The following is a 24,432-nucleotide window of genomic DNA, read 5'->3' as shown; positions in this document are numbered from 1 at the left end:
TACTGTACCGCGTCACCAATTACTGAAATAAGAAAACAACTCAAAAGCTGTGTATACGACTTTCCATATATATGAACCTTGTTTCCTATACTAAATATTCAGAAAAGTTTACAGCTTCGTAAACAATCAAATATGTATTTTCTCGTCATAAATTTCAGTATCGCATGAAAATTTTTAAACCCGTCATCCAAAAGATTATGACTTTCTAGTTTCTACTCTACTAGAAACAAAGATACAAATGTATGTTTAATCAACATACATTTGAACGTCCTTGTCTCCTTGATAAAGATTGTTTATAGCGGGACTGAAAATTAACATGTAAATTCCTCTATTGCACATACATATAGCGGTTCTAATCTTGAATGAAAAACCATTTCCGATAGTTTCCGTTAACTTGATCATTCAACCAATATACATATGTGATGCGTAGAGATTTGCAACATGTTTGCATATACTCGTAATCATTTACTTATAACTATACTAGGAGTGTACTCATTTAAGGTAGTAAATAGGTTCCCAAATCTTTTAGATTCTAGTCAGAATTGAATTCAAAAACTTAAATCCATAAACTTCAATGAATATATAAGATGTTCTAACACAGTAAATAAATTGGAGTTTTAGCAGAATATTTATGAAAGAAAATGATTAGATAAATGTATTTCCATTCATTAGCAAGGATAAATTTACTAATCCTACAATTTCAAAACTTAAAACCTTAGGCTATGGAGATGTGTACATGCCTTCTTAAATGAAAAGGCTGAATGTGCACAACAGATATCTGAAAGTTTATGAGAATTGCCAAACATTTTTTGAGGATAAATAACAAATTACAGCACTCTTCTTCCCATTAAATAAAATAAGTGGTAATATCAAAATGTAATGATCAAAATTTGTATCATATAAATCAACTTCACAGAGGTTTTAAGACATGCGATGACTTGATTTCCTGGATTTGTAGTTGTATATGAATACATTTGTTACAACATAAAGACATGATCCCTACTACCAATAAAATAAGAAAAGGAAAAAAAAAAGTATACATATCGATTTTCATCAACTATATATTAATTATTTAATACCTTGACGGCTTTCATCTACAAGGGCTAACGTCAACATCTCTGCGGAGAACGGATCTTCCGGATTTATCCATAATGCCTGTTCATAGAAACCAGTTATTTACAAATCCGAAATCAAATGCACGACCCATACGATTACAAGTGTTCTTATTAATGACATACAATTTTACCTTATGGTAATATGTAATTGCATCAGTGTAATTACCCTGCAAAAAAAGAAAACAGAACGATTACGGAAAATCTCAAAATGGACACAGACAGTTCATTACAAGTTATCTTTTGGATGAGCGGATTCAGGTAGCCTTTATCTCTAACAGATCAAACTTATAAGATAAAAATAGCTATGGTGAAAACAGGACCAAAAATGCCAAAACTCCTAGCGCATATTTTATGCATAAAAGCTCAAATATGCTAGTTTTTGTAACAAGTTTTGACACCCCAATTGTTGTTGATAAAACTGCGAAATCTGGACATTAAATGTTTCGGGTTACCCATCGTGTGACAATAACAGATTACCTACCCCACGCGATCCACCATTTTACGACCTCTAGACAAAAGAATAAATTATTAAGCAAACAATGTTTGAAGGCAGTGTTACCTGCAGATGATATGTATAAGCTAAACCAGCGTATGTCCCAAGACTTCTTGTTGATAGTGCAAGGGCCTTTTCATAATATGCGATTGCTTCATTATATCTCCTGGAGAAGAAGTTAGTAAGTGGCAACACATATGTAATCCTTAAAAATAGAAATTAAAACTTTTTTTTAATCAAAAAGTTACTTTATTAAGATCTAGAAAATTAAAGTTAAGCATACTTTAATTTTCTCAAGGCATGAGCCAGATTAACCACAGTTGATTCCCACATCTCATTTAGTGGTGATGGTAGGAGAGCCAAAGTCTTTTCAAACCACGATACTGCCTTCTTAAACCTATAAATTTTACAACGCTTATGCTCATTAACAAACATGATGACATAAAGGCTATCAGATTAAGTTGACAAGATAGACAGGACAGATGATGGATTCAGGTTGAAATGGGTCAGATTTTAGTTGGTATTCGGTTGGGTCACACTGTTTGTCTTCTATGTGTTGAAAAAATAGTACTAGAAAACCAATATCAAATAGATTAGAAAAACTATATTAGTGAAAATCTTAGAAAAAGCGATTCATATGCATTCAAAATAGACTTGAGAAACCTTTGTCCCTTTCGATCCATTTAAACTATCTTGGATAAAATACATCTCAATCTAACACATTATATGGGTCAAATTTCCACCTCTAACTCTCTAAGAGTTGGAAACAAAGAAAAAGAAATCAGTAAAGGATACCCACTCTTTCATATGATAAGCAACAACTCCAAGTTCATTATATACAAGTGGATCTGAAGGGCATATTGCCTTTGCCTGCATGAAAAACTGTACGCAATACCAAAGAACTGAAATTAGTTCTATCCTCATCCATAATTTAGGTCTAGTATTTAACGCCTGAAAACCAGATCCCATACATCAAAGCGACACCATCCTTAAACACTGGTAAGTTACATATCAGCATGAATTTAAATAGGAACAGATAAACAAGGTTACCATATCGCACCTGATCAGCAAGTTTGAAACTGTGAGTTTGCATGTACTCCATTCCAATATACAAAGCAGGCAAGTGACACCTGAAAATTTTACATGTAAATAAAAGTGAAAAGAATACTCTTGGCGAATAGTAGAATTCACTTTCACAAGCATAAAGAGGAATGAATAACAGTTACAATACCCAGGAAATAAACGAGCAGCAGTGCGGTAGCCTGTCATAGCTTGGTCACCTTCTTCTTTGGCTGCATAAGCATTTCCATATCCTATCCAACCAGGAGCAAATGTTCCATCAAGGCTAGTGGCCTTGCTGTCAAAAAACAAAAATAGCATGTGTCAGTAAACTGAATCTCGGAGTTAGCAATTTTGATCCATCTACTAAAATGGTTTGATTCATAAGACGAAAGAAAGTTTTCATTAAAGAAACTAATACAACTATCAAATTGTAATCACTAGCTTTTTTACTTTTGAGATAAGCTTGATTTTGAATAACAGATAGAATACGCATAAAATGGTAGAAAAGTTGGTAGGTGACGAAAGATTTTAATAAAAGTATAAAACAACTAGAAAGTTAATAGTATTATTCTAAGGAGATATAAAACAAAGTAAATTTTTTTAAGTTAAGGTGAAGATAGTCATTTGATATGATAACGAGAGTTAAAAGTGAAATGATTAAGACAAGATCAACTAGGGTAAGCCCTCTTAAAGAATAGTAACAGGCTGGAAAGAATAGGATTGAGAATGGTAAACCCATGTCAAAAAGAGTGAAAGCTGTGTTATTGTAATATTGTGTAATTGAAACGATAAATTTAAAAAAGATAAATTACTTCCAAATGATAAACAGATGATAAATAATGAGGTGAGATAATAACAAGTACTGGACCTATAACTGTCTTAAAGATGCAAGGTAAAGAATTAGTATTTTTGTGTCATTTCAGTTCAGGTATGTATCATCTCTACTGGGTCAACTAGATGAAAAATAAATTAAAAAGGAACTGGTCAATCTCGCCACAGTGTATTTCAATGCATAAAACCTCCGAAATCATTTTGTTCAAAAATAGGATCAATATTGACATAATAACTTTTGCTTGGTTGACCCACATGGACCTGACCCGGTTCGACCTATACCAAAGATTACCCGTGGCCGTGTTGACTTGGGCCCATTCTGGCATTACCCAACCCACCTGAACCAACCATTTGCGACCCCTATTTGAACATATCGCAGATTTAACTAATAATTATAAAATCAAATAAAACATATTTTGAATATACACAAAGATTAACATAAATAGCATAAACCAAGAGAAAAAACTATACCTGAAAAAACGACGTGACTGATCGTACTTCTTGATACAATAGTAGTAGCAACCAACAGCAAACCACGATATCGCCCTTAGGGAAAGGAATTGATAAAGAAAAACAACCATGAGTAATAATATATCTATAGTATAATAGAAAGAGATGTGCTTATAGTATTGCCCAAATGGTGAACAACAGCACATGTATAAGAAAATGCACCCACTTATTGCCATGAAAAATTAAATAGCATTTAAGAAAGAAAGGCGAAAATATGTAAAGCTTTATAGAGCTAGAACATAGAAAAGAAATACAAATGGTGTAAAAGGTGTACTCAGCAGCTACAAGCATAAACAGCTTTCTTACTTTTGAGGATGGTCCTTGACTAAGTTGCAAGCCATCAAATAGAGCTCATTTGAGTGTCCAAGCTCCATAGCCGCTGCTATATGAACCATGGTGCTTTTAAGATGAAATGGGTCCCTCTCAAGCAGTCTGGGTGACCAAAACATGGTATAAATCTTTGGTTAATGTTATATCAATATATCAGGTACAATTCACTGGATCATTAACTGTTAGAAAGTGATCAACTTACATTGAAGTCAATTCAAAGCACTTCTGATACTCACCACATTGATGGTAGTATTCAGCTTTGCACGCCAAAAGATCTGTGTTGTTTTTTAGTGTACAAATCAAGGACTGGTTTGATGGTTTTCCGCTTATATCTTCTTTCTCAAGTTTATCGAATTTTTCTTCTACAACACTTGCTTTATCGTACTGAATAAAAATAAAGACAATAAAGTATTTGAGTGAAATCGCAAAATAAGACATCAATAAACATGAAAGTTTTATGACTTTAGAAGTACCTTTTTTATCAAACATGAATAGAATGAAGATAACCAGCCATCTTCTTGAGCAAACTGCAGAGATGAAAGAAGACTTTTCTCTGAAATTGAATAACAAACCAAAACATGACATGGTGCCCAAAGTGATATAAACAATATAATCATACAAAATATATATATATATATATATATAGAGAGAGAGAGAGAGAGATGTTAAGATGAAAACATCTTTCCAGGTAGATAGCGAAATACAGTGATTTTTGTGAAAGATATCAGATAATGTGAGTAAAATGGAATTTATTCAATAATGTTAAACAGAATGCAAATGAACAACCTTCATCGCATGTTAGCATGTGATTTTCAACAAGACATTCCAGGGCCTGAACAAAAAGAGAAAAGGTATGCTCACAGGTGTCAAAACAGTGATGATAGCGAAATGTAGCTGGGGTGTGCTTACCTCATAGCATAAAGGATCAGCTCTAACTGCAGCCTCATACCTAAAGCATGATAAGTAGAATACGATGTATTAGATGGAACAGTTGGTCTCCAATGAGACTAATGACTCAACAAAAACACACAACAAATAAGATGGTGGGCTGTTGGCAGTTGGCGCAATAATATAAGAAATTCAGCATTTGACATATAAGCCGAAACTAACCACTGACGCGCCTGAGAACGGTTCTGGAGCGCTTCGTATGCTTTCCCTCTAAGAAAACATATTGCTGATGATATCTATAATAGAATAGATGTATTAGTTCACAGCAAAGGTAACCACGAATACACTCTCTGAATTAAAAAGATGAGCGGAGGAAAACTATTTAGAAGATTTGACCTTCTGAAGTTATGCTAAAAATTAATTACAATAAACAAATCAAGCTACTACCATTAATGATACATAATGCTTGATTTAGATAGTACTCAGTATTAAAACAAGGTGTCCTCGGTACCTTTCTCTTTCTTGTACCAAAATAATTACATAATATTGAATTAGGTATCCACAATATATACAATGGATCATGCCTACCTATTAACTTGATTTCAACCATACAGGCATTACAGTAGTGGAACCTTTAACACGACATTATAGAAACAGACAGTGAAAAAACGATGATAATCCAAATGTCTTCTGAGGATAATAGTATCTTAAAAAAATAAATTAATTGACTTGAAAATTATTCCCCTTTCCACAGCACTAAAAGGCTATTCACAACTTTGAAACTGGCAGCATATCTACTTTACTCGTTGCTGTGATTTTTCGCACTCGTAGTCAAATATAACTTCCCAAAAAGTAATAAAACAGAAAGAGATACACATACACTTATAAGTTATGAACAGGGTGTATTGCAAAAATAAAACTTACGTTAATTTCACGATCTTCACTATCTTTATCCAAGTACATGGCATTAGAATCTTTTGTATCACTAAAATTCCCATGTTCATCCACCTTCGCTTCTCCAAGCATTAGCAAACACTGATCCCATTCCTTTAATTCCTCCTATTCAAACGTATTGCAAAATAATCATCACTCCCATATTAGCTCAGTCATAAAAATCTAGACTTTAACCCGAAAAATAACATCTTATCTTCACAAATTGTGTACATTTTTATTCTATATGATACACATCAAACTTACTACTAAGTGCACAATAATATATCAAAACTAGTCTCATTTTTCAATCGTATCTATACAGCTTTGAAAAGCTATATTATACATATCAAACTTTCAATTACATGCTATTTGTATGTATATTACCATTTACAACTTGTAAACTACTAAAGCGGCACCGGTTTTGAAATCGTGATAAGTTCTTAGAATATAATCTTCAGTTTCGGAATGTGGAAATAACATATACTAAAAAGTGAACAATATAATTGAAACCGAAACATACTCCTTTCGTATTCGTTTATTTACGTAAGTAACTAACCAACAGAATATCATAACTTTAGGAGTTTCAGTCTAATTTCATTGAGACAAATAATCAAACACCTTGACTACATACATATACATATAGATATATATTATATAATGATAATGATAAATTAGGGGGAAAATTAGAGTGAAATAATTACGAGGCATTTGGCAGCGAGATAACGGAATCGAAGATCACGGAAGACGATTTGAGAAGAGTTGAGTAAATGGAAAGCGCGTCGATAATGGCGGCCGAGAAACAAAGCTTGTGCTTGCATATAGATATCTGCCGGATCGGAAGTAAAGGCGGCGACTTTATCGGCGAAGAATATCGCCGACGAGTATAAATGTTTGCTGACGCAATCGCGAACCACACCTCTCAATTTCTCAATTTCTTCTTCTCTCATGGTTTGAACTTTTTTTTTTTTTTTTGATTTTTTGATTTTCAGATTTTTTGAAAATTTGAAATGCGAGGTTTTTGGCCTTTTGGGGGTGGGAATACTGGGAGTGAGTGAGAGCGAGGAAAAAGTCAGAAAAATTTAACTGGAGTCATAAAAAGTTAAAAACGGATTTGGAAATAAAAAACATGAGGTGGGCTTTACTAACTTTTTGTATAGTGGTAAGTAAGCCCGATAACTGCTGGGCCGTTTAGGCCAATTGAGATCATTATAAATCTACGAGCATTTTACCCGCGCAATGCGGTGGCAGTGGTGGGAAAGACGGTCTAGTGGTGTCGATGATGGTACTATTGGTGGTAGTGGTGGTGACGTTGTAGAAGATATTCCAAATTTACACACACAGATATGTTCATCTCCTTGCATCTAAATAAGTTTGCCATATACACCAAGATATGAGTAGTTACTAACTTTTCTTAAACTCGATCTTCATGCAACTTCCATCTTGCATTCTGATTTCAACTTTTATGTTCATCAATAACTTATTAAAGCCACCATTTTCTTTCACAACCACAGGAGATGAACGAGACTTTGATATTAACCCGACCTGTTTACCCTAATCATCATCATCATCATCATCATCGGCTTCTGATTTCATATTTTTTCAACAAGAAAAGAAAGACCATCACGACGATGTGTTGGCCGGGTTATATAGATATAGACATAGATCTGGATATAGAAATCGATTTGGATATAGTACTCTCTTGAAAACATCACTCCTATTTGTTAGATCTAGATGTTAACTTTAGTCCTTTAGCTTTGAAAATGACCATTTTACCCTTGCGTGGAATGCATGTGAGGGGTTAACGGATTCAAGCTAACACGTCCATTTTCAAAAAGGATGAAACGTGATCGTTCTCCATCTATAAAGGATGATATCAGATAATTTTAAATCTAAAGGACGAAATCAGACTTTTGAGCAAACCATAAGGACGATTCGTGTCGATCACTCAAGATAAAATAAATTAAATGTTGTTGGGCATGACTAAAAATTGCTTTTTTATTATTGTTAAATCAGGATTGAACTTGACACGTTGTGTTAACGGAACTAAACATTCGTCACCGACTAATTAACTACCCCATTGGAATTTTGGGCTTTTGAGGTTTAAAAATGATCACAATGAAGCCGATTGTTTGAAGTTTAAAAAAACGAATGGTGGGTTAAGGCTGAAGATATAATTTATTCTTGTATCGCTTTTGGTTTCAATAATACAAAGAAAAGATGCTCTTTTATGTAATCCAGAGTATTCCCGTTAAAATATTTATAAGTCTATCTAAGTTGCGAAACTCTTGAAAATGAAATGCATGCAAATCTCAGTTTTGCAGTCCATGTTATTAAATAATTGATATGACATGTTATTATGACTTGGTATGTTCAGCTTAAATGGGATATTTCCTGCTTTCTATGAAATTTCAACACTTTCATTTCTATTAGATGTTACAAAATTACTAACACGTCTAGCATGACAAAAAAAAAAAAAAAAAAACTCTTGTAAAATCGACATGTATGCTTTTCCAAATTACATGTGGATTGATGCCAGTGATAAGTATTTAAATGACTTAATTTTCGAAACTTCAATTTTCAAGAGTCCTATGTTGCTCATAAATTAAATCTCTCCCACGTAGAAGCCGCCCATTATGAATTTCTTTACGATAAGTAAACCGCTCTCTAAACTTATTTTAATGTTTGACTAAATTTTTGCCTACTTTTGTCTCATTAGTTTGTCATTTATCACTAATCTTCTTAATAATACAAAAAGATTATCCCTTTGATACTCTCGTATCCTATACATTATCCAATTTCAACTTTTAGAGTTTTTCAAATTAATTCCCTAATCCGTAAGTTCGTGAACATATACTAAAATCTTTAGGGAGCTGCTATATATACCCCATGGTACTAGCTAAACCCTCTCATTTTTATTTTTCTCTCATCATTTTAACATTTTTATTTATTTTTTCAAGAATATTACTTACCAAAAATATCTAATCAAATCAATAAAGTTTTATACTTATCCTTTGAAAATTTTTAATTATCTATAATATATTCTTTAATATAAAGATTATTTTTAATTTGTCTTCTTTTGTTTATTTACACAATACAAACTCTTTCTTAATTCATATTAACTCTTTCTAATCAAATCAATAATGTTTTATATTTATCCTTTTAAAAAATTTAATTATCTATAATACATTCTTCAATACAAAATTATTTTTAAATTATTTTTATCGTCACTCAAAGTCTTAAACTTTGTTCTTTCTTAATTCATACTAGCTGTTACAAAAAAAGCTAAATATTGAATTCCAGTTTCTCTTTCTGTTGAGAGTTATACCAACAAAAAAGGTCAAAATTATTAAACAAATAACATTTTGACAATTATACCAACAAGAAAAAAATCATGAAATCGTAAGAGAAAAAAAGTGTTTAAATAAAAAATGAAGGATTTGGTTGAAATGATGTTGTCAAATGTAAATCCAATATAATGGCTAATAAATAAAAGAGTTTGGACGACACCTTATGAATTTGGTTAATAATATCGTTGTTTTATCCGTTGCCAGCTACAAGAGGTTGTAAGATGTAGTGGTGGTGTGTAGATCATGGATAAAAAAATTAAGTGGAGAGCTATATATGAAAAAAACGAAGAGAGAGCGTAAAATAAAAAAATAAACATTATATTATTAGTGGGGTAAATAACTAATTAATGACATGAGTATTAACTAAATATAACAGGGGGTGTATTAAGCAATTTTTTGAGGTATCTATAGACAGTCCAATCTTTAATACGGAGTAATTAATACACATAAACAAGGCCTCCTAGGCGATACTTAATTGAAGTCTAGTAAGAACGACTACCTAGGTTCAAACTCAAATGTTTATGAAATATATTGTAAGCAATGTTCAAAAATAATAAAAATAAAAATGAACTGCTATTAAAAAAAATATACCTTGTTAAAACCTTATTTATACTACTTTATAAAGATTATAACTTTTGTTAAAAAATTTTAAAAAAAAAAATTACTTTTACCTTTAACGAATTAATTTACACTATCAGTCACTTATTATTTTCGATCAATATCTCCATTACTCTTTAGATTAGTTACCACCACCACGTCATCTTTGCATTGCGCGAGTATCCTTTTATCTCATAAAATATTTCCACCACCACCTTTAAATCAGTTACATTTACATCAACATACACCACTCGACATCGCCACCACCACTAATAGTCACTGTCATCACCACTTATTGTCGACACTATCAAACCGTCGCTGCGGACACCACTATCATATTGCACGAGTATCGTGTTATGAGATTTAAGGTACAGTAGCATAACATAATTGATACCACATTGCCATAATTACCTTATAATCAGCTCTCCACCCCATGTGGCGAAGGAAATATAGTGAGTCTTACTAAAAGTCTAAAACGTTAGTTACCAAATAAGTCGAACTTCTTTTGCGTGTACACCACTTGAAGTAACTGTAGATGATTATGATTATATCCATAAAAAAGTTTGTATCTCCAATCTTACCCATATGCATCAAACGCTTGTACATTGCCCATTTTTGATGGTACAACGTGTGAGTTCTTGTATGCCAATAGTGTTTAATCCCTACAACACTGTTGAAAACAAAAACATGAACAATGAAAATCTAAAACTCTTGCAACATCTTAGTTGCCGGCGGCTTAGTTCATATGGACCTACCCAACTTCAACAAAACATATTATACTAGCTAGTCTTATCTTTTTTTATAGCATAGACTTCCCAAAACAAAAATTGACCAAGACAACTACCTACTATATATAAATATGTAAGAATGCAATACAAAACATAATTCAAACAAGCCAAAAGCTCAAATTAACAAGTTTAAGGTATCCGTTTCAAGAGGCGTCTTAGATCCTAATTATTCGGTCATCACATGGCTCGTCTAACGATGGTTACACTTGTGATAATTGGCATGTTAATATGTTGTGTAACATGTTTAAATGCAAGGAAGCTTTTGAATGAAAAGACGGGATTAGTCACGGAGAGTAGTACTAATTTGGTCACAAGTGCCACTACACCCTCGACTGGTTTGAGTGTAAAGCTATTTGCTATTCATCTTGCCCGTATTGACCGGATATTGAATTCTACACCTAGTCCTGGTGCAGGCCATTAGCTACTCCTACCCGTGGCCACTTGCATTGTCCCCTTTATACACAGGAAGTTATAGATCATTTGTTATATTTGTTTGATACATTGATATATCATATATACATTAATTATACATGGATACGGTTTTGGTTGATTAATTATAGATGGATCAAATCATCAAATACATACATATACTTGGTACTAGTGATAAAAGTAATCAATTTGTGATTTGTTTTTAACCTGATCGAAATGAAGTTGAAAGTAATACTATGATACATAAGTTTGACGCATATATCGAAATATTGCTAATAATAATGGGAAAAACAAGAATGCAGCTACAAGCAGACTGCTTCTAAATATTCCCCTCACAATCTCCCCCCTCTCCCCTGTTTTTCAGGTGTGTAAATATAAATCTACCCTCACCTCTCAAAATCTTGGTAGTTGCATACTTGTTAAACCCAATAATAATCATCTATAGCTAAAGAAAATACTAAGGGATTATAGCTTACTATAGTTTCAAATAAAAGTAAAAAGAAAATGATAAACGCAACCCTTAAGCTTGCATCTGTATAAAAAATATGTAACTTTCTTGTTAAAAGTACACCATGAATTTTATGGTAAGTGTACACACCTTAACTAACAGCCTTAAAAGTTCCATTTAACCAAACCGAAAAGTAAATAATGAATTAATGATCTTGATCTTAAGATCTTAAGATTTTATGTTAATTTTTGATCAACCAAAATGACCCGGATCTATTGAAGCATAAGATTTATATTGGATCAATTCCGATCCCAATTATAGAATATTACACTCCATTCTTAAGTTAAAAATAGATAGAAAGAGAAGAGAAAGATTGGATAGTGAAAGAATGGAAAAAAATTAATATAGATAAACTATATTCTCAAGTCTAAAAAGAATGAACGGAAAAGAAAGAAGAAAAAAGTATACTTTTACTAAAATGTCCTTATTATATAAAAGGAGATGCAGATTCGAGATCATTGTAAACGATTTTGGCTTTTGAAAAAAGAGAAAGAAAAATATGGAGACAAGAGACAAAAGAGAACATAAGCTGGGAAGGTATTTTTTTTTTCTTCTTTTTAAAGCTCAGAGTAAACAAAAAGGATCTATCAATCACGAATTCAGATAAAAAAGACTGGCCTAAAGCTTTCTTTCTATAAATCACCCCATAACAAATTTAAAACAATAAAAACAATTACAAAAACAAAAGAAATATTCAATTTCAGTAGGAAGATAGATCTGTGCGGCTGGATTGTTGAAGATTTGAAGGGTTATGTTCAAGGGTAGAGTGGTAATTGTAAACAAAGGTTTTCTCATTTCCTTCCAAATCAGGTCAATTTGACCAGAAAATTTTAGGACTTAAAACCCTTGAATTATCATTTCAATTTTTTTCCTTTCTTTTATCTAAAAAACTCAAGAATAAAAAAATAAGATAATATCCTATCATTCCATTTCTTACCCTTCTAAATTAAACTCAATAATTCATTGTTAGGATTTCGTTACTATTCAATCTTGCATTTGCTTGAAGCCTTGTATTAAAAAACCACCAATAAGCTAAATTTACTCATAAAATGTTAGTATGTTAATTGATAGATGACTTAGCGATAAGCTTTAACACTTTTTATACACAAAACTCAAAAGGTTAGGTACCTAAGAATCCAAATTTTTAATATTAAAGTTTAGCAATTTGAATTCATAATGTTGGTATTGCACTACGGTTACGATGTTACAACTACGAACGTATCATAAGTTTATAACACGTTTAGTAAATAATATGAATTATAAATACATAGATGAATAGGTAAGATTTTTCGATCCGATCATGTAAACATGCATAAAAATCCTCAGTAGAATCTCAAATTTAAAAACCTTGAATTGGTACGAAATTACAAAAAGTGATCCTGTAAGGCTATGTATGTTGGGCTTTATGAGAGGGCTAATGTTAAATTGCAAAAAAAATAAAATGACGTTAATACATAAGCCTACAATGATGCTACACACAGGTCACAGGCCCACAACTATATTCGAGAATCCAAATCCAACGAACAAGTACAAAATGCCTGTAAAGTACTAAGTAGTATGGACGTATGGTTGCTTTTTGAACATACATTTAGCTTATCATCTGATACCCTTTTGTCATAACCTTTTTGGTATTTTTATACTCGTATTATCTATACTATCTTATAATAATTATCATTTTTTCTCTCTCATAAAAATATTAAATACAAAATTATCATTTTATCCTTAATAAATTAATTTACACAATCAATCTCTTATCTTCTAGATTATTTCCAATACCTCTTTACATAAATTACATTTATAGTTACACCCACCACCACCAACACCATGACGGCCGCCGCTACTACTACCAGTCGTCATCACCATCAAACCGCCGTAACGCGCGGGTACAATGCTAGTACTAATAAAAGTTTTAAAGTTATAATTCTTAACTTGTTAGTTAGAAAAACTAGATTTTAGACCCGTGTTCAATACTGGACACGGGATTTACGATATTATCAATACTAGATCTTCATACATTTAATTTATAAAATCTTATAATTTTGAAGATATACGGTTCTAAGTGTTATAATGTGCAAGTTATAGTACAATAATCGCATGTTCGTCACTGTCATTATTAGCTGAGATATATTGATGGAACTGTTTGACGTAGTCATTCCACAATGCACATGCTACAATAATTTTCCTATTATAAAAGGTTTTGAAACCAGTTATACTCATAATGTAATATTATTATGAAAATATAAGTAAAAATTAAAATATAACTATACTTTTGATCATATACTTGACATTCATGTATATGTATGTGGTCATGATGCGGGCTCATTTTCAATCACTTGTCTTATGATAATTAGATAACAATTATGGTTGTTTTTAATTTATTTGATAACAATTAGGACTCTTGATTTGAATGATAATTGTAACTTAAAAAAAATTACATATAAATACTTTTTGTAACTTTTTTAGAAATTTTAAAGAAATCCTCTCAAGTTGAAGGTTAAAAATAAATATAAATAAAGTATTGAGGGCTAAACAGTGTAAATTGTTGATGGAAAAAAAAAAGTATAAATTAAGGAGACTTTTTCTACAAATTAATATAAATAATATTATAATAATTTTTGGATAACTATTATTATGAATTTTAATTTATAGTTTATCTAAATGATGACATAAGCGATAGTCAATTGGATAAAATTGAACGATTTAATTAGTTAATAAGTCATTAGTTCAACTGTCTTATACTATATATTAAGATTAATATTGATAATAAAGTACTACGAGTAATTTATTTTTATTCTACTTTATCTGCTCCATTTTAATTGTTTAAACTATCACTCTATCATTTTGTTTAAACTATCACTCTATCATTTTTGTTTGGTAAGTAATGAATACAACATTAAGTTTTAGTCGTACACCATCAAATAGCATAACATGATTGTAGTGTTCTCAAAACATATTTGGTGATGTACGATTATAAAATGATGATATTTGGATCATTAGATTTAAACATATTATTTATTCGTTTATCCACTTATTGTACCTTTAATTAATTACTTTTGTTATCACCTTTGAATTCAAACCTGTTTTAAGTATGAGGATAAATATATTAATCTTATAGATTAAAGATTTCAGTAATTATATGTTTGTGGTCATAAAATGGAAGAGAATGAATATTATTATTGAACGGCTAAAAAATCAACATATTTTTAAGAAAGAATGACTTGACTTAAACTATTCCGGAGTTATATTACAGGGCAGCTGGTTTGGATCTAAAACAGCAACATGTTGTCATGTTGCATCAGGGCAAATAAATTTTGAACTTCGACATTTGATAAGAACAAATAAAAATAATAATTAATTTCAGAACGTGTATAGGGTAGTGATTCTTACATAAAATTATACACATCAAATATATTCACAAAACAAATTTATATAGAGATCACCACCATGCATACAAAATTGTCCGAAAGTTCCATACTTCCATGTAGTTTCTTACTTTAATAATCGTCACGCGTGCAAAGACAAAGATTCCATGAACAATGTTTTAAAACTATTTCTAAACATAATATTGAACCACATAAAAAAAATTCAAAAAATAGAGAAAAATAACAATAAATAAATTATACATGTCAAAAATTTATGATATTAAAAAAACCACTAAGCTAAAATTTTAAAAGGATCAATCATTTTATATTTTGGTAACATTGGCTTTATGTTTGTAACTACGAGATATTACCCGCGCAATGATACGGCGGTGATGGTGACGTGTGGTGATACTGGTGGTGGCGATAACGGTATGGTTATTAATGTAAAAATAATGGTTGAACACCAGCTTTACATGCTGGGGGTCTCAAGTTTAAGACATGAGAAAGACATTCTAGGGATTTTCACAAATAAAGTTCTCCAGTGAAATAGGTTTGAGTCCTAGAGATAGGGGCAAAGTTTTACCCCCGTTTAAGATAACGTAAACTAGATCCTTTGTTGCGAATAAATAATCCACAACTTTAAAAAAAAAATCATATATATATCATTAATTAATTCGTGAAGCATTCTAAGACAATTTCTTCGTCCAATATCTTATAAACATTAGTTAACTCGCTTAATTGACCAATAACTATTTTAACATTCTTTAAGCAAAATTCTATAATAGAAAACCAATACAGCAAAAATAGATAAAATCTTGCTTTTTAACGATAAATTTGGGCTTAGCGATATGTATCTAACTATAATATTTTAGACGAAATTTATTTTGAGAAAATCTTTGTCTCATTCATGAAAACATTTTACTCATGTCAAAATTTGAACTCAAGACGTCTAAAGTTTCAAATTTTACCAAATACCTATCACCTATTAAATAGGTGATAGGTATTTGGTAAGATTTGAAACAAGAAGGGATCGTGTTTGTCACTTGTTGGTGCATATAGAAAGCTAGAAACGAGAAGGTTTTTGACAAAGTAAAGATAAACGTCGATAAGGTTTTTCAAGACATCAGAACGGTTGGATTCTTGTGGTACAATGCTAGAACCAGGAGTCATTCGATTGCCTGGGATGATTGGTTAAATTTCAATTTTCTGTAAATGTGTACAGATTGTAACCTCCAGTGTGGTGGAAGTTGTTGTTGATATGAATAAAATTTTCTTTTCAAAAAAAAAAAAAAATCTAATAGTCTGGAAATTGGGGATACTACCATATTTAAAGCCTAACATTAAAGTTGTAAACGACGACTCATACAACTGGAAAAAAGGGTCATTCGTAAGATCTCCTTTCAAAATTAATTCGATTATGTATTGGTAAAATTAACTTAATTTTTCTAGTTAACGAGGTCTTAAGACCCATGCGTTATACGGCCGGGATGGTTGGATGAATTATATTTGTTTTTGCATAGTGATTGTATTTAAAAAGTATTATTTTTATTATTAGCGTGGGGTTTAAAAATGATATATAGTAATACAATGTTGAGCTGTGTGTAAGAGGAAAGTTATAATATGGACAAATATGTGAAGATAGAATGTAATGAAATAATCGACAATATAATAAACCTTTTACAAACATATATACAGAAAACAATACTCCCTACAAACCTTTTCATCAAAGATGATGAAGTCGGTACTCATGTACTTCTTATTCACGCTGATCACATCCCAACGCCTACAAATCATGACAACAATTGGGTCAGAAGACTCTTTGTGAAGTTGATCCAAAAAAATAGCATCACTTTCCTTAGGTTGTTTTGCAACAATATCATTATTTTTCCCATTTGAATAGATATTTTTTTGGCTTGAAATAGAGTTACGAAAACTAAATGCTTTCATGAGGGAAAAATGCAAAGTGGGATGTGAAAGATGGATTCCTCATATATAGACTCTCATCAAGAACCAGACAAATTCTATAACCCAAATTCAATGAACTCTCATTAACCATCTATCTATTTATCACAAACCCCAAGTTTACATATATATACATACATTTACATGTACATTACTTAGTCTCTTTCACATTCCACTCTTTGAACTTCCTATTCATCATCAATATAATCAATTACTACAATTCTAATAATGCATATATACATACTAATAAACTACATAACAAATCACAAATTTACTACTCATGCTACATACATTTGTAAACGATGCAATTAGAGGTATAACAACAATTATGAAGAGAGATTATTTAAATTTTAAAGTTGATTCATGACTCAACTTTTATATCATATAAGGATGAGCTATTCGTAAAAAAACTTTAGTCATAAGAGCACCTTCAATATTATTTTGTAAAGCTTTTTTTTAAGGCTCATCACTATTATAAAAACTTATATCATTGGAAATAATTTTTTTTGCTATGACACTCTCTCATCAAGTATGGCGATAGCCTAATCAATGATGAGTTGGTAGAGTGGTTTGGAGTTTCCTTGGTGATTTATAGGTCTCAGGTCTGAATCTCTATTCCATCAACTTTGAGATATAGGTAGTCCTTCTATGAGGGTTTGGCTTGGGTATACTCAGGTTCAATTCAGAGGGACAGGGTTAACCCCTATTAATCGTCGTGCCTTTGGGCGGATTAGTAGGGGGTTTCCCCCCATTGGATATTTGAAATAAGCATTTCTACTTCGAGATAATTCTCTAGCGCGGATCCGGTTAAGTCAACGTATGCTTAAGCCTCTCGCTGTCAAATCGTTATACGAAGTTTTAATTGAAATTCACCTTTCAATAAAAAGTATGGCGATAGCCTATAGGTATTTAATCATTAATTTAAAATTCTATTTTGCATTTTTAACTTAGAGTTAATAAAACATACCGTTTAAAAAAAAATAAAGATTAAAGATTGAGACATGGACCATCAGATTGGCCCTTTAGGTGGTTGCTTTGCTTTCATAGACGACACGTTTTTTATGCTACTGCTAATAAAGTATTGATACGAGTAGTATATGTTAGGAACAAGATTTTCAAACTTTTCTGCTTGTTTTTTTATTAAAAGAAATCGACCAGCATACAAATATTTAGGTTCCCAACATGTCAGAAGAAGGAAAGAAAGAAACAAAAATTTTACATTGTCAGGAATCCTTTTTAGAAAACCATGTCCACACGTTCCAACCATCACCCCCTTTTCTTTTCCATCTTCATCTAGTTTTTTGTAAGGATCCGTAGGGGACCGTAGCCCCATTTCTTTTGTGTTTTAACTTTTTACTATCCTTCCTTGTGTACACACGTCTTAAAAAAAATTTATATGGCACAATTATCCTATCTAATAATGTTTTGAGTAAAGTGTTAATTTAACATGTTATGATTCAAAGTGAGTCATTTTTATGCATACCAAAATGAATTTAATCAGATTGAACTGACCCACATTGTATGTCTAGAATCTATATTAGTTTTTTCTCTTAAAACCGGCAAATCGTAATGTTTGACCGGTAATCTGACCAAATCGCATGCTTTTTTGTCATAAACGGTAAGTTTTTTCATGCGATTTGGTTCAAATCATAAGGGCCAGTGCAGCTCGAACGATAGAATGTGCTTTGTTAGTTTGTGCAAATCCTCAAGAACTTGACCTAGTATCACATTTGAATTATTTTTCCTCTTCCTATTAAAGTTTTTATCTCGATTCAACCCATCTAAATTGGTGTAGCCAATTATTAGAAACTTTTGAAATTATTACCTCTTCAATGTTGTGGATGTAATCGCACTAGAAAAAGAGTAAACTAAAGCTACATTAACAATAACTACGATATTATACATTGGATTATACATTTCATGTAACAAGAGTAATATATTACCATGACTTTATGGGTACAAAATTGGGCCATTGACCCCATCAATCTCAGTCAACAGGAGCAAAAGGCCGGTGCTCCATGCTGCTTTCCATCACCATCCATGCCTTTAGTTTCCCACCTTGTGGAGCCACTAGCCTCACCCCTTTGATCTTTACTGGGACCCATTTCAGATTATAGCCGTTCTAATCTGACCATGGTCAAAAATTGGTCAAACACATTTTATGTCCACCACCGCTAGGCTATCATCGTATCTGTATCTGAACTATGTTATTTGAGATACACTTGACATTGAACAACAGTTTTGCCGATTTTAAACCCCGGAACAACCGTGAAACCGACTTCCGGTGTGGCGTTTGATGGTTCCTCGTTTACGCTTTCCATGTACACTTCGGTAAATCGATTACCTTTTTTGACTTGAAATGCGGATGCCTTGTCGGGATCAAATGCGAACGCCAAACAATGTAGCAACCAAACCCGTTTCGCCATATCAGCAAACAACGCAAAAAACGTCGTTTCTGGAAACTTCCCGGCTCCCACGAGGTTTCTTTGATTCACATTTCCGAAAAGTGAGAACTCCATAACCGGATGAACGAGTTTTAAGTACTTATACCAACAAAACTTGGCAAACATTGAGTCCGGTTTCCATGTTATGTATTCTCTTGCCTTTAACGATTTCAGCTCCATAAACTTATCAAAAAACGACCTCGGCGACAGATCAATATCGTCGTCCGAGGCGCAAAAACCGGAGTCATTAAACCCCTCAAACATCACCCTACAAACAAATGACTCAAATGCATAAAACGTATGACTAATGTCCTTAAAAACAATATCCGGTTGGATTGAACCAGCAGCTGCAATTAAGTCCCAATTAGCCACTTCCATTTCACTAATCATAAACTTAACAAACCCCTTAATCGTTTTCGTCGTCTGCTGAAGTGCCGAAACGAAATTTTTAATACTTAACGACGAAAAATGAAGCTTTTGATCATGAGGCGATAAAGGCCCACTCGAGTTTAATCTCTTTTCAATCAGCCTATTTTCTTTGTTGGCTTCATCCAACTTTTCTTTCAAAAAAATGATCTCAGATTGTTTTAGCTTCTGCTGACTATCGAGTTTTTTCGTCGTTATTTCATACATTAGTAACAGATTCCTCTGTTCTTGAATTTCAGCTAATAGTTTAGTTGTTTCTGGTGAAGTCTCATCAACATGATTCTTCAAAAACAACTGTTTGAATTCAGATAAAGTTTTCAGTTCAGTGACCATTATCTGATCAGCTGACTGAATTCCTTCAGCATTATAAGGAGATTGAGCATACTGCAGCTGAGCATAAGCGGCTTTTACCGACGAAATCGTCGCGAAAATTTTGGAAATAAATGCATCCATAGCTGCTGCTCTTTTATTAAATTTCTCATCATCATCTTTAGTCTGATCAATGGATATAACCGGCTTATCAAGTTTCCCCTTTTCGATAAACTTAGTTTTATTTCTACTATGCAAGACCTTGGCAAACTTCCTAGCTAGTAGGTTTTTGGTTGGGTTAAGAGCTGATTGGTTAAGAGGTTCCATCTGAAATGAATAAGAATGAAGCAATGATTGATAAAAGATAGTGATGGAAGTGAGATTATTGGCCTAATGATTTATGCACTAAGAATTTTTTTTTCAAATTTTGGAAAGCAAAGGTAATGATTGTTTATACGTCACACCTCTTTCAAACTCTGTTTATGAAGGGATTGAGTACAGTAATGATATTTCAAAGATTAAAAAAAGCAAATTTAGATGATGATATTTTAAGACTATGACAATGATGATAAAGTGTTAAAAAAAATTTTAAATAAGAGAAAAAGCAGTGTACAATACCTCTTTATGTTCTCACTGATATGATCTGCTTTGTATGGTGTTTTTTTTTCATAAAAAAACGTGGATTCAAAGATGAAGCCAAAACTTGTTTTTCATTACATCAAGAAAATGACTAGAAATATGAGAAATAAGTGTGACCCACATCCTTAAAAACAGGTAATAATACTCTAATAGAATGATCAGACAGTTTAATATCAAGATCCACTGACCTTAATCATATAATATTATATTCCATATTATATTCATTCAAACATAATTTATTCTTGCAAAATTTCAAATTAACAATACATTTTATACCGTTGGTTAAACAGGCAACATATGGAGTGATACAAATGCCATGCGTAAGAATCACAAAGCTGCTCATGAAATTAGGATTGAGATCCTTTAAAGTTAATGTGAACTTTATAGTAAAATTGATAATATAGCTCATTAGATTAAAATCAATGGTTAAAATTAAAAAATCATTTTTAAATCTTAACCCTTATTTTAATTTAAAGGTCAAGATTATTTATCCTAATTTTACCTATAAAGTTACTATAAGTTTAGAGGATCACAATCCGTAAACTTAAGGGGACGTGGATCGAGATTTTGTCTGTTTATTTATTTTGAGTTCAAACGTAGGAGTATTAACGTTATTTGGGTTTTTTTTCTTTCTCTTTTTTCTAAACGATAATCTTTTATATTTATGTTTAGATGTAACATAAGACTTCCAAAAGCCCTAAATAATCAACTCTTACATATGTGAGAAGTAGAACTTGAATTTAGATAGAAAAATCTCTCAAGATAAGAAACCTTAACAATAGACAAGAGTATTAACTTCAGAAATAACTAACAAATAACATTGATTTTAAAATAAATAAAAGGGATCAAAAAAGAAGCTCATTTCCAACACAATCAAGACCTTAAGTTTAGGTATTTCTTGGATTCTCTATGGAACCATAGACGTAGACAGTAGACTACTCATCATATAAAATATTGATTCTACCTTAGTCATCATTCCAACACATACTCTTTTTTCATTATATGGCCATGATCACTATCAAAAAGAATCTTTCAATGGATCATATCACATTTTTACATTTTCAAACTTCTTGTATATCGTCAATTCTATCATGTGTCAAAATTTTATCAAAGGGCCCCTAGTCCGACTATTGATTAAAAGTTGCGAGTTTCCTAATTTCATCGTAGACAAATTGTAAATACGAGTGAATATTTGCTCTATAAAAATATATATACAAAAAAGCTTAACAATTTCTTAGCATTCAAACTCTTCGTCAAAGTAAACAATTAATTATATAACAATATAAAGTTTTTTTCAATCCTTTAATTAATGGTAAAATAAGAGTTATCAATAATTTTAGAGAATCCCAAATTCGTAAAATGAAAAAAATGATGAGGCCCACATGATTATACAGTAGTACAATAATTAAAACACGGTTGATTATATAGGCGAATGGCCCCTTTATATTTTCATGGATCAATCAGCCCAGCACCCCCCCCTGCACTAGTATGCCCAAATTGACATCAACAGTAAAAAAAGAGAACAAAAGCATTCAGGTGTATGTCAGGAGCTGATCACGTGCCGATCATTTGCTTTATTTGAAACTCATTATGCATTAATTTGTTCCAAAATAATAATCCATGTACTACACAAGTATTTCTAAACTCTGTTTTGTCCCGTGAAGTTTATTAAAAATTGGTGTAAGCCCAGCAACACCTAGAACTTATGAAGTGCCTAGAACTTATAGTGGAGTTGATAGTTGAAATTTCCGTTAATTAGACTTTCTAAACGTAAAAACACATGAACTAACAAATAAAATCCTAAACATGAAATGCAATTAATATTTGAGAGTTCGGATCATGTTGATTTTTAATGAGTTTGAGCTTTAGCAAGAAAGACCAGAAGTTCAAATTCTATACACATAATCACTTGATGGATTGGTATATGTGACTGATAGGTCTTAGTTTAAAATCCTGGTGTGAGCAAAATGCTCATATGAATGGAGACAGGGTTTTCCAGTATGGTTTCTTCTGAAATTGAAGTTGAGTATACAAAAGCATGCCGCTGAGTCCAAATTTACCGTTATAGAAAAAAACAAAAACATAATCACTTACAAAAACAACTTATGTAACACAATAAATGTTACACCTCAAATAAGATATTCTCAATGTGTAGCCGTATAGAAAATTGACTAACAGAAACAATGTCAAGTCTAGCTGTAAACAGTAGTACGAGTAGTACATTAAGATTTAAGAGTACTACTGCAATATAATGTAATATATAGTATGTATTGATTAAATATAAATGCACATTAAGTTACATATAACAGATATAAGATAGATGAATAAACAAATAAAAATCCATAAGTAAAAATTGAAAATAAAGAATTAAAATGCATTACACGTTGCAGGAAGATTCGAGAGAAACGACATATTTTATTAGAATACTTACCAGAAACCAGCAGGAAAGTTTCGTGACTTAACGAAATGTTTGATGTACGTTAAATAGGCGAACCAACTAATAATAAGTAGGATTGGAAGCAACAAATTAAACAATGATGATTAATAAGAAATTTGGAGGTGTTTAATGTAATAATAATGTAAGAACTAAGAACAAAGAAGAGAGGAGGGGAGGGGTTGAGCTAAAAAACTCCAGGAAATTATAATGTAGGGGTTTAACGGATACACTCACACATTAAAAACCCATTCAAGGGGTTCGGTTTGCTTTGGAGCTTAGTGGATTTACATTTTTGTCCTTGATGACTTTTGAGAGGAATCGAGGATATATACAATTATACATAGTCAAATGTTTTCGTAGATTATTCGGTAAAACTTTTTTTTTTTAAAAGAGTTTTGAAGTATGTCCCTTACATTTCTAAAATGTAAACTATAAAAACAAGTATCTACACACATTTGTTTTTAAGTATGACCCTTACATTTCTAAAATGTAAACTATAAAAACAAATTATACTTATTATAGAATAAATCTATAATTTTTTTGAAATAGTGATTTATAGAGGGTGTTTTGTCAAACAAGTTTTCGTAAAAAAAATATTATAGAACCGGGTAAACCGGCTTTTCAAAAACCGGCTTCAAAAAAGAGACTTTGAAACCGGCTTTTCAAAAGCCAGGTTCAGAGAAAGCAGAGAATCTTTGACCGAACACGTGATGTTGATTTTACAAGACACTCGAACCCGGTATTTGAAAAACCGGGTTCAGAGTCATTAACATGTTATGCTACTAAAAGATACTCCGTATATTGTCAGGTATGGGAATTTGATCGAGGCCATCAGAGATGGCTTCTAGTTTCTAAACTAGCAGAGCCAGATATAAGGGGGATCTAAATATGTAACAATTTTAGGCCATATAAGTTGGTAGCTTTTGCAACATCTAAAGAAATTTCAGTATGGCAAATGGCGTCGAACTCTGACACTAATGGAAGGCTCTTTGTTAAGAAGGTTGTCACAACAGTGAGGTGTA

At 31.8% G+C, this 24,432-nt stretch overlaps 2 protein-coding genes across 2 annotated transcripts; both read right to left on the bottom strand.

Moving 5' to 3' along the window:
• Positions 1-869: 869 nt before the first annotated feature.
• LOC122593591 (anaphase-promoting complex subunit 6) lies at positions 870-7,143 on the bottom strand. Its single transcript, XM_043766021.1, has 16 exons — positions 6,864-7,143; positions 6,154-6,288; positions 5,452-5,525; positions 5,251-5,290; positions 5,128-5,173; positions 4,815-4,894; positions 4,544-4,725; positions 4,318-4,443; positions 3,973-4,047; positions 2,840-2,965; positions 2,669-2,738; positions 2,408-2,490; positions 1,892-2,005; positions 1,675-1,774; positions 1,247-1,282; positions 870-1,155 (listed from the first exon to the last, which is right to left on the bottom strand). The coding sequence occupies exons 1-16, from the start codon at positions 7,107-7,109 to the stop codon at positions 1,069-1,071; spliced, it is 1,620 nt and encodes a 539-aa protein (XP_043621956.1). The 5' UTR covers positions 7,110-7,143; the 3' UTR covers positions 870-1,068.
• Positions 7,144-19,015: 11,872 nt separating this feature from the next.
• LOC122593912 (protein GRAVITROPIC IN THE LIGHT 1-like) lies at positions 19,016-23,575 on the bottom strand. The gene is made up of 2 exons (XM_043766370.1): positions 23,405-23,575; positions 19,016-20,661 (listed from the first exon to the last, which is right to left on the bottom strand). Exon 2 carries the CDS (start codon positions 20,659-20,661, stop codon positions 19,363-19,365), a length of 1,299 nt encoding a protein of 432 aa, XP_043622305.1. The 5' UTR covers positions 23,405-23,575; the 3' UTR covers positions 19,016-19,362.
• Positions 23,576-24,432: the final 857 nt, after the last annotated feature.

This window comes from Erigeron canadensis, chromosome 3, assembly GCF_010389155.1.
Source record: "Erigeron canadensis isolate Cc75 chromosome 3, C_canadensis_v1, whole genome shotgun sequence".
Taxonomy (NCBI): domain Eukaryota; kingdom Viridiplantae; phylum Streptophyta; class Magnoliopsida; order Asterales; family Asteraceae; genus Erigeron; species Erigeron canadensis.
The sequence above is the reverse complement of the archived record's forward strand: the minus strand, read 5'-3'. Positions and strand labels throughout refer to the sequence as shown.